This window comes from Sinocyclocheilus anshuiensis, unplaced genomic scaffold, assembly GCF_001515605.1.
Source record: "Sinocyclocheilus anshuiensis isolate Anshui unplaced genomic scaffold, SAMN03320099.WGS_v1.1 scaffold269, whole genome shotgun sequence".
NCBI lineage: Eukaryota > Metazoa > Chordata > Actinopteri > Cypriniformes > Cyprinidae > Sinocyclocheilus > Sinocyclocheilus anshuiensis.
The window spans coordinates 1,141,205-1,152,387 of record NW_015536474.1 but is presented as its reverse complement, the minus strand read 5'-3'; the positions used below and the strand labels follow the sequence as shown (position 1 = coordinate 1,152,387).

The 11,183-nt window shown below is 35.4% G+C and overlaps 3 protein-coding genes across 5 annotated transcripts in view; 1 reads left to right on the top strand and 2 right to left on the bottom strand.

Moving 5' to 3' along the window:
- Nucleotides 1-786, bottom strand: part of LOC107658469 (U11/U12 small nuclear ribonucleoprotein 35 kDa protein-like) — a 3,046-nt gene extending 2,260 nt beyond the window's left edge. Inside the window, exon 1 of the mRNA XM_016447068.1 lies at nucleotides 719-786. The gene's annotated coding sequence lies outside the window, so the exon portion shown is untranslated. The remainder of the gene's footprint in view (nucleotides 1-718) is intronic.
- Nucleotides 787-1,862: 1,076 nt separating this feature from the next.
- On the bottom strand, nucleotides 1,863-6,868 carry LOC107655184 (N-lysine methyltransferase KMT5A-A-like). Its single transcript, XM_016442645.1, has 7 exons — nucleotides 6,588-6,868; nucleotides 5,169-5,325; nucleotides 4,874-5,075; nucleotides 4,120-4,207; nucleotides 3,976-4,035; nucleotides 3,703-3,893; nucleotides 1,863-2,687 (listed from the first exon to the last, which is right to left on the bottom strand). Exons 1-7 carry the CDS (start codon nucleotides 6,594-6,596, stop codon nucleotides 2,477-2,479), a joined length of 918 nt encoding a protein of 305 aa, XP_016298131.1. The 5' UTR covers nucleotides 6,597-6,868; the 3' UTR covers nucleotides 1,863-2,476.
- A 34-nt stretch (nucleotides 6,869-6,902) lies between these two features.
- Nucleotides 6,903-11,183, top strand: part of LOC107654984 (protein strawberry notch homolog 1-like) — a 19,499-nt gene continuing 15,218 nt past the window's right edge. For 2 of the 3 annotated variants that reach the window (XM_016442543.1, XM_016442396.1), the window contains exons 1-4: nucleotides 6,903-7,103; nucleotides 7,666-7,777; nucleotides 8,080-8,196; nucleotides 9,488-9,589. In XM_016442543.1, the coding sequence (XP_016298029.1) occupies nucleotides 8,083-8,196; nucleotides 9,488-9,589 (216 nt within the window). In that variant the 5' untranslated portion in view covers nucleotides 6,903-7,103; nucleotides 7,666-7,777; nucleotides 8,080-8,082. The remainder of the gene's footprint in view (nucleotides 7,104-7,665; nucleotides 7,778-8,079; nucleotides 8,197-9,487; nucleotides 9,590-11,183) is intronic. The other variant, XM_016442466.1, reaches the window with a different exon arrangement.

Here is an 11,183-nt window from a genome sequence, read left to right as displayed (position 1 = left end):
ACATGTGTCATGTCATGATTATGAAGGTGTCATGTCAGTCTTATGTACACCCCTTCAAGTAAAGTGTTACCAATCATAACTTAGGGTCCAAAGACAGAACTAGGTAAATCGTTTGTATTTGAATTTGAAAATGTCTTAGTATTTGGTTTTAATGTTAACAGCACTGGAGCTGACACGAACAAAGCACGATGATCATGTTCTACATCAGGAGTAAGTTACTCAAGTTCAGAGGCCAAACTACATCAAATGCGAAGGGCCACAAATTACAATTGGCATCATCAGACTTTATTTAAGACAATAAAACTACTGCGATTGTATACATTTAATAAAAATAATAAATCTGCCTAATATTTTGAGCGCAAATTGTAATAAAATATATTAATCTTCAGCATGCCACAAAATTAATGCAGACGGGCCGCCTGTTGAGTAACGTTAACGTTACCTCTCTACTTTATAAATGCTGTCTTAGCGATTCACTAGGTTTTAGGATGCTGCTTTTATATTCGTTACCAAACTAACGTTAGCTGATATTATCCAGTCATTTAAAATCGGATATAAGCCATCACGAAGAAATCACGTGCTGTACAATTTTAGTTTACAACTCTTAGTCATATGCTTTCAAATTCATCAACACTACACATTCTGCTTTTTTAAAAAATCTTGAATAATCTGACATAACATTTCCATAGTACAGTAATGTAAAAGCATAAAAACAAACCTTGTGTGCGCGTCTTCTAAAACTGTCCGTGTGGAAACTCTGGCTGTGCCGCTCGACGGATCCTGTGTGTGTGTTTTTAAATAAAGCAATAAGCCCCAAGAAGCCGTGGTTTACAGTGAATGTATAAAACGGATAGTTCCGGTCCTTGATTCCGATTGGTTGAGCCGTATTCGAAGCTGTTGTAAATTACTCTACAAACATACACCTTTTGTTTACATCTGTGTGTTGCTCGGCAACCACTTTGTTGCAACCACAACCGTTTCTGAGGAACTACATTGTTTGGCGGAAGAATAATGTTTTTATTAATATATTTTATTTGCTTTGTTTTATTTTGTGAAACCTTGCTACATATATGGAATAACCGTGTTATAAAAGCAATAAGCCCCGTGAAGCCGTGGTTTACACTGAATTTATAACAGCCCCTTAGCTGTTATAAATTCACTGTAAACCACGGCTTCACGGGGCTCATTGCTTTATTATAACAGCTAAGGGGCTGTTATAAATTCACTGTAAACCACGGCTTCACGGGGCTCATTGCTTTATTATAACAGCTAAGGGGCTGTTATAAATTCACTGTAAACCACGGCTTCACGGGGCTCATTGCTTTATTATAACAGCTAAGGGGCTGTTATAAATTCACTGTAAACCACGGCTTCACGGGGCTCATTGCTTTATTATAACAGCTAAGGGGCTGTTATAAATTCACTGTAAACCACGGCTTCACGGGGCTTATTGCTTTATTATAACAGCTAAGGGGCATTGTTATGCACGACGCGAAGCGGAGTTTCACAAAATAAAACAGAGCAAATAAAGTGTAATGATGTTAATAAACTTAGAAACGCTTATGGTTGCAACCATAGATATATATATATATATATATATATATATATATACACAAATATATACAGAAAATCAGGGGTTAATAAAATGTTAGACATAAAATGGAGATTTATTCTTAAAACATTCTGCTCTATTTGTAGGCCGCTAATTAAATAAGCTAATTTGTGACATTGAAATCATGCTGAGAACATGATCATCAGGTTTCAATGAAGTCAGCTTGAGTGCTGCGGTCATGTAAAGAATATATAGGATTTGGTCCAGACTTCTGGACACCACTGTATATACAAAAACAAAGGCAAAGCACTGCATAAAATCATTTATTTAAACAATGCATCTACCATCTCATACAGATTGATTGGAACACAATCAGTCAGCTTTTGGTCAACACTCAGCTTTGTGTAACAGGTACAGCTTTGTTCAAGTTAATCATGACACACTCAGCATTGTACAACGGTAACATTTCAAATGATGTCAAAGTTTGGTTTCACATTCCAGTTTTCAGAACCTTTTAAAATGCAGCCCCTTTTAGCATCACCGGTTTTCTGCATCAAACAAACGTTTGGGCATTATAAATAATTATTGCTAAGCCTCTAACTACCTTACATAAGATTACATTAAGAAAACTCTTATAAAAATGCAGAAAGTTGGACTATAACTGCAGGGTTTGGAAGCACTGATCTACCAATATATAAAATATACAAAAAGAAATGTGCCAAAACTAGCATGTCATAGAGCAGGATAAATATCTTAAAAGTAGGACATGTCAAATATGTACCACAATCTAACGTGTTTGACATGTCAAGTCACTGTGTGACATACCCATACACTAACTAGCCCAAAACATTGTTTACTAAGGCAATAATTACATTAAAAACGGTCTAATTAAGAAACAAGGTGTTTTCCCCTCCTCTCAGTACATTAATGCTTCAGCCACGGGTGAGCTTCTATCGAAGCTTTACTGCGGTCGCCATAGTCGTAAAGAAGTTCTTCTCCTTCCTGGATGTCTCTGGAGGCCACGAGGATAAGGTGAGGTATTCCATTAATATCGTGGAGTTTGGTTTGACAATTGCCGGTTTTACTGTGGTTAATGAGCCTTCCCAATCGATCCGACTCCTTCGTAGCGTCCACACTGTCGGGAAAGAAATGTGCTAGATTTCAGACAGCGTTTAAAATGCTGCGGTTTCACTGCTCAAAGGAACAGTTCAGCCAAAAATGAAAAATTGCTGACAATTTATTCATCCTCACGCCATCCTAGATGCAGCTGAGTAGATGAGAAATTTAGCATTACATCACTCAGCAATGGATGAAGTGAATGGGTGCCGTCAGGATAAGAGTCCAACCAATAGTTTGACATTTAAAATGTCTTGATGGTTGTTTCTTACAAACACACTGCATTTCTGTTCACAAGATGTTAATTGATGGACTGGAGTGGTGTGGATTATTGTGATGTTTTTATCTGCTGTTTGGACTCTTATTCTGACGGCACCCATTCACTGCAGAGGACTCATTGGTGAGCAAGTGATGTAATGCTAAATTTCTCCAAATCTGTTCCCATAAAGAAACAAACTCATTTACATCTTGAATGGCCTGAGTGTGAGAAGCAAAAGAGTTTTAACTTTTAATCTTTAGGACAGCTTCCTTTGACTAAATTCAATAAAAACTAGATTAAAAAAAAGGAAAGTGCACTGTAAAAGATGTTTGTCATTTTAATGATAAAAGACTGTAAAATGCTACAGTAAAACATGAACTGGTTAACAGTAAGTTTCCTTACTATATACAATAAAATAAAATAAAAATCTAATGGGACATTTCATGTAGTTTTACAGTAAAATACGGTTACCGTTTTGGAAGTGAAAAAGAACAAGCTATCTTATTGACAGTGAAAACCATAAATTGACATTCCCAGAATTTCCTGCAAGACACTTTACATTTGTTGGTTTTTCCTATCAGTTATGTACATTAGGGTTTCATTACATTGTATGTTGTTTAATTACTGTTTATTGCATTATTTTAGTGTCATGTGTTACCATGATGGTGTTTTGTATTTGTATGAATATATCAGCTTGTGGAAAAGCTATTTGTGATGAGAAAGTAACAATGAATCAAAGTTAATTTTTTATGGTGATTGTGGGTGTGGTACCTACCAATATGTTTTGCTGAGATACTGGAAGTAATACATGTAGCAGCCAGTGGTTGGATCTTGTGTGTATAAAGCCTCCCTTTTTTTGGCATCCGTTATCTGCAGCAGATCTCCATGATACTCCACTACATACTGGCCTTTCTGGAACTTCTGTGTGGCGAAAACTCCCCTGCCCTTTCCTTCAATGCATCTGACCTGTCAAGAACAACATGAAGGTACACTTGCGTCCATCCAGCAGAGTTCATCATGAAACTGAATTCATCATGTCCAAAATTACCATCATTCCATTCTCAATCCCGTTTGTGATCAGCATGTCTATGTGCCTCTTCTCTTCACACTGGTGACAGAAAACAGGCATATGCATTAACATTATAACTTTGGCTGATGTAACGCCTATGAAAACACAAAATCTGAGCACTACCTTCAGTTCACTTTTGCTTTTTCTGGAGCTTCTTCTGATGGGGTAATAATCTGTAACCTTTCGGCTTTGAGTGCTCTTGGTATCAGTACTGCAAGGCAAAAATTGATTAGTGATACAAGAATGTCAAGAAAGAAGAAGAAAACGTTCATAATACAGTAAATGTATATACTGTAGACATTAATAATAATGTTAATAATGTGCAATGATAAATCATTCACAAAATATAGAAACAAGTGTGTGCGTGTAAAAAAACGTTATATATTTTAGTATCATTGATATGCCATTATTAATGATACTAAAATAATTTTGAATATATTTTGAATTCGATTTTTATACTTTGTTTGCATTTTCATTTGTTGAAATTAAGAATTTTGTTGCGTGTTTGTCATTTTTATTAGTTTTTGTAATTTATTAGCATTTCTTTTTTTATTTTATTTTTTGTGGTTTTAGTACTTAAACAAAACAAAAATAAGAAATACCTAAAATAAAAGTTTTTTAATATTACATTTTATTTCAGTTAATTGTTGTTATGTTTTAGTTAATGATGATGATAGATATATATAGTTTTGTCAAATAAAATTGATGAAGTAATCTAACAATAATTAAAATGATTGCTATATCAAAAAGCTAGACGAGAAAGTTGCTCATCTAGTAGCTGAACAAAATTGAAAAAATAATAATAATACCTTCAATTTTTAGGCACAAATGTTAATAACCTTTCTGTGATTGAGATTCAAATACATCACTGACTTACATTCTCTTTGTAGATTTCTTTACTTTAACTGTTCGACAGGCTCGTTTCCTCTGACTGGGGGAAGTGATGTCACTGCTGGCGTGGATGTATGATGCAGTGCAGTGCAGCTGATGCGTCTGCTCCTCGGCTCTGTGCACCAGCTCTTCATTCACAGCCGTTTTTGGGAGGATAAACTCACCATTTACAGTACTACCTCTCCTGGCTGCAATACACACAAATGAATGACTTGCAACAAATTCAGTGAACGTGACCAATGTCAAGAGACAGATCGTGCACTTATTTCCTTCTTCCTTACAATCTCCATTCTTCTGTGGCTCATTTTGCGTGCAGAATAATTGTGAAGTTTTGCCGTCCTGGATGAGTTTGACGGAGATGGCTTCATGATGCTGTGATTTGGAGCTGCTGCGCTGTAAGAGACGGTGAAATGGCGAGCGTCCGTTGCATATGACGTCCTGCAAAACAGTGAGATTTAGAAAGGAGGCGCCAACTGGCTTGAGTTTTCTGTGTACATCAAATTTTGGTTTATGAGGCATTAAATAATATACAGTGGAGTAAAACGTGGTCATGTATTTGGTATCCAATGCAAATAACAGACATGACAAAGCACATTTTGTAGTCAAAATGTACACACTCTGTTAAAAAGATAAAAAAATGAACGAAGAAAGAACATGGTGTATGTTATTATAAAAAAATATAAAAAAAACTACATTTAGTGTAGCCTAAATATTTTATAAAAAAATTCCTTTGAATTATAATTAGAATCAATTGTAATTTCCACATATAAAACATTGTAGTGTTAAATTAATATAAATTATATAGTTTTACACTTTTTGTAAAAACTGAATTATTTCAAGAGTTTTTGTTGTCATTTATATTAGTAAATTTTTTAATAATTCTGTTGTGCATTTTTAAATATGTAGTTGTAATATTTTTTATTTTAGATTGAGATATTTTAGTACTTAAATTCAAAGTAAACAAATATGAGAAATGTAACACGTAAATGTTTTATATATATATATATAAACTGCATAATTTAGTGTAAATATAAAAAGTGTAAATATGTTAAAAACGCTCTGAATTATAATCTAAACCTTAAAGTTTACCTAACATATAAATACATATCTAAAAGTGTTTTTATTCGGTCTCAGTCTGTCTTTATATATTTTTATATTTTATTCTTTAATTTATTATTTCTATTATGAATATTTATTATGCATCTTGTTGTATTTGTATGTGTGCACTAGAAAATTAATTTAAGGAAAATTCCTTGTGTGGCAATAAAGACCTTTCTGATTCTGATTCTAATTATTAATTATAAATAATATAGAATATAATAGAATATAAATAATTGTGAGAAGCAGTAGTAAAAAAAGTAATAATATTTATCAGGAGGCGACTAACCAAACAGTAATTTTCAAAATAACTAATATCCGCATAACATGTAATTATAGTTTTGTTACTTTCACATGTTATTGATAGTTGCTGATCAGCCTGTAAACAGCTGCGCTCGCGCGGGTTATAATGTTGTGCTCTGCTGTTATCTGTATAATGTTATCTGCTTTAAACGTCACAATCAAGTGTACTACTAACACACACATATTCACACATCACACCCACATCCATTCACACAAGTGATCAACCAGCAACAGAATGAGCCAGTGGAGCTCGTGTGTTTCTGATGGAGAGTTGAGGTTAAGAGCAGTTTATAACCTACCCCGTTCATTTCAGTGCACTTTCTCTGCGAGCCTTGTTGTTTTGAGGCGATGGTCCGGTCCGGTCCAGTGTTTTCTCCTCTGCACTTCTGTCCTTCTAAACGAAGCGGAACGAGGACATTCACAAACAGCTCCGTGTTCACGACGGGGGAAAAACTAGAAACTTCAGAGCGGTTTTAATTAATGCTCCTCCATCCGAGCTAGTTTCTACAGTTTCACGCCGCCATGTTTGCACTTTTGTCTCATTCACGGGAGGAAATCATGTGAGCATTTAAATAACCAATACTGTTTGGAAGTTGTTGACCCGCACGCGCCTCGGGTAAAGATGGCGCCCGGCGGTTAGAAAACAAGCAGCGCGAGCAGCGGCGACATCCTTCACTCCGCCGCGACGTTTGGGATCCATAGAAACCGTGTGGAGTACGTGTTTGACTTACTGGACATTAGCTGTCAGACAGCGGGTTTGCTCTGTTTTTTTGTCACTCTCACAATTCCCGTCGGTTTAGGGCCGCTAAGCAAAGGTATGTTGAGTTTTATTGCGTTTTTTTGTTGCGTGAAAGCTGAGGAAGTCTTGCGCTAAGCAGCTAACCTGAGGCGAGCCGTTAGCGCACTTTTGACAAAGTCACTGACAGGAATTATTCGCTCATATGTCATTTTTTGCCACTTATTCTGCTTGTCAGGGTCCTTGGGATTATTTAAACCCGGGTATAGCCTATTTAAAGAGCGTTTTGACTCCTCTTTTGATGTTTAAGGTTGATGAAACGAATCGTGAGGACAATTACGTTAGCTAGCAGCCACCGTAACCAAGACTGAGGAGCCGTTTCACCACATGCAGCATCTTTTTTTTAAATAGTGAGACTATATTTTGATGTTAAAAGCGTATTTATATTATACACTAATGCTATAATGTGTCTTAACCCAGGATCTGTTCCTCGGGGAAAGATTTAACATCTTCGCTGAATATTGAGGACTCGAGAGCAGGACGTTTAGTTCACCGGCTGTCTTATGTTGTGTATTCACAACCGCCAGGTTATCAACGTTTTGATCATTTCGGAGATCATTATAGTTTTCTTTTGCTTTTAGTCTGGTTTCTAAACGTGCAAGCTGATTGACATCAACGTCCAGCAGCAACGTCAGACCAGGAAGTCTCTTGTTGGATCAGTTTTGGCAAACACGTGTGGAGGTGGATGTTGTGGTGAGTCATTAGCAGCGTTAGTTTAGCACGTTGTTGCTCTTATGAGTACATTTCTTGACAAATTAGTGTTGTTTAGGGTTTGCAGTGTTCAGTCGCAAAGTTCTAACATTAATAGCATCCAACAGCATGTGATGGGAAAGATGTGATCTTTAATTGGGGGGTTATGTCATTGTCTTTATTAAAGATGTGTGTAGTTTAAGAGGACGTTAAATTACGTCTTATGTTAGATAGTAAAAATGGATGTTTAGCAAAAGTAGAGTCTCTTTATGATGATTAATATTATGGGTTTCTCTGCCCTTTAGACGATGGATCCTGGACAAGATTTGCTTCTGGCTGCTCTTAGTGAAAGTGGAATCTGCCCCAATGATCTGTTTGATGTTGATCCTCAGGACACACTTCCACTCCCTGCTTCACAACAGGTCATTTAAAACATACATTCAACATGGTTTACTCATTTTCACGCAGTTTAGTTTTTTCCCCCTTAATTCAAACCTAAGGCACAGATTATTAACACAGATTTTACAAATCCAGTTGTTTAAAATATCTAATAGTTTGGATGTGTATCTGGTACAGTACATGTTAATTTTTCGTAAGAAAAAAAATCACTTAACTAAAGCTTTAAACTATACAGGCCTTTTTTTGAAGGCCTCTAACACTAGCTTGCTCGTTTTTTCTATTGTATCTGTTTTCTTTTTATTTATTATATAATAAAAAATAAAACATGCTACGTGTACTGCGTTAAGCTAACTGAGACTTGTTATAGCACTTGCATATCATTGCTCTTTTGTTGATTTTGATTGCTTCCATTGTCCTCATTTGTAAGTCATTTGGATAAAAGTGTCTGCTAAATGACTAAATGTAAATGTACAGGGAACCTGTCAGTTGGTACGTTAATGTTAAAGGCTAAAATTACATTACATTTTATTGTGGTTTAGTTTCAAATATACAATTAACATTGTATACAGAAATTTGAGTTGCACATAAGACAATTTTTATGTAAACTTCTTAATTATATTAAAATAGTTTTACTTAAATTTGTTGTTGAAATAAAATAATTTGAACTTGTTTTACTAGTGGATTTAATCAAACCTACATTAAGTATTGAAGAACATATAATTATTGTCATATACTACATATATTTAGCAAAATACTCCACTCTTGAGTTGTTTTTCTAGCTAAGTAATGGATATTGAATGGCTTTCCTGAGGTGAATGTTGCTTTGTGTCATTTTTCTGCAGTTGAAACACTGGATTGAGCGATTACATGTCTTCTGATGATCATTCATATTTATTTTGTGCTATAACTAATAGTAAAGTGGAAGGGATGATTGGTTCACATGGTGCTTGAACTGAGGCCCTACAGCGATCTGTTACAACATATTAAAAAGCCCCAAAACCACATTTATTGTTTGAATTTTGTGATAGAATTAACATAATTTAAAAGCTGAGATATCAAAAGCAACAAAGCACAAACCGTATTGAGCTTGTAGGAAGTGAGGCTCGCAACAAATAATGTTTAGTGAAGTTTTGTACATGCAACAATAGAAAACAGCATAGATTTGGATTTAATAACCAATATTGGTTCATCAAAATGATGGTCAACCCAGACCTACTAAAAGCAAAACTGAAATTAAAAGCATTCTTTCTCAAAGTAGCACATTTGATGATTAACAAGTGATGATTGAGTCGTCTTTTTTCTTTTCCTTTTCAGTCAGTCTCATTAAATGCACTTGACATCGGTCTCAGTAATGAAGCTTCTGGAATTGTTAGGATTGAACCTACAGTACCACCTACTCCTACTGTCACAATCAGGGTAAGCATCACTAACAACCTAAAATCTAGTTCAGATTGCAGCTTATTCTGGCCAAGAACCAATGTGATTTTAGTGTCATTGAATTACTATAATAGTTATTCGTATTCGAAATGTTCTTTTTTTATTTTCCATCTTAATTTTAGTGAAAATTTTAGTAATTTTATCTTTTTGTAATTTGTTGTCTAGTTTTTTAATGTCAATGTAGTTTTTATTAATTTTTAAGATTAAGGCCGCGTATCCACCAAAGCGTTTTTCGCCAGCTGAAAATGCCAGGCGCTCTGCTGAAAATGCCCAGCTGTGAGTGCTTGAGAGCGCAGCGTTTTTTTTTTTTTCAGTTTAGACACTGTGGTTGCTATGATATGGAATATCCACTGAAATATGGCAAATGCATTGTGAATGAAATGTTTCTCCAGGCATTATTGTTCAGAACAATATTATGGTAGTCTGGCAGTTCCATTTGGTAAAGACATAAATACTCATAGACAAGCAATATTGGCTGCGTTTACACTTGGCATTAACAAAGCCTCAAATGTCAACTAAACATCGGATTGGTTTCTTCTTTAAATTATAAAAAAGTACAAATATGAATGGTATTATGTTATACTAAAACTAAAATTTAAATAATGGGAAAAACCCTTAAGATAACATGTAGAAAAAACAAAACGTATCTTAAGCAGGCAGAATAACATAAGTGGACTTTGAACGATTAATTGCCGCTTTGAACGATTATGTAATTGTGGCATTCATAATTGTAATCGCGATTAGAGATTCGATTAATTGTGCAGCCTTAAGTCATAGTACAAGCAGGGTATGACGGTTGGGCGGTATTAGTCCCGCACCTCCTCCACTGTGATAGGTTAGTTGACTAAAAAGTGACAGTGATGAGCACTGTGTTTTACCCAATGTTGAAACATTCTTTTAAAAAACTCGGCGCTCCCATTGAAAACAATTGAAAAAATACGCTCTCCTCAGGAAAAAACTCTTTGGTGGACACGCGGCCTAAATGTTAGTTATTTTAATGCACAAGTTAAACTAAAATGAAACATCTTGTCTTGGCAACTGGCTGAAATAATTTTTTTAAATTAATGTTTATTTTCAAGTAATGTAATCTTTTTTTTATGGTTTTAGTCAACTATAATAACCCTGCCAAGAATTGCCCACTTAGGCTGAAAGGCCAGTATGTCATGAGGTCAGACGCGAGTGCAGCAGTCATACTTGTCCGTCTAAAAAAATGCGCTGAATATGCGTTCTGTGTGAATGGCTTGGTTTCGGTTTTAACCTAATCAAGATCTTCTCCGCATTGAGCTTCTATATTTCTCTAATATTTTGAATGAATAACTCCGCAGCGGCGCGTCTTGTGGGCAAGACTATCAAAACATTAAAATGCAACAACGTCACTTACATCATTATCACCGCATCTTGTGCACCACTGATGACGCTCCCTGATGCACACCTAACATTCAAATGCAAATGTTTATTTTAAATTCGACATATTCATTCTTTATTCACAATCTCCTCGTCACAGGCAGGCACAGCACTCAATTCAGCATGTGTTCGTGTTTGTGTGTGCTGTCTGCGTCACTCATAACACGTG

Excerpts from the sequence above, each read along its gene's own strand:
- LOC107655184 (XM_016442645.1), bottom strand. Across the intron at positions 4,036-4,119 it reads AAAGCAAAAGTGAACTGAAG|TGTGAAGAGAAGAGGCACAT; the intron begins GTAGTGCTCAGA and ends TTCTGTCACCAG. Across the intron at positions 3,894-3,975 it reads GGATTGAGAATGGAATGATG|GTCAGATGCATTGAAGGAAA; the intron begins GTAATTTTGGAC and ends TGTTCTTGACAG.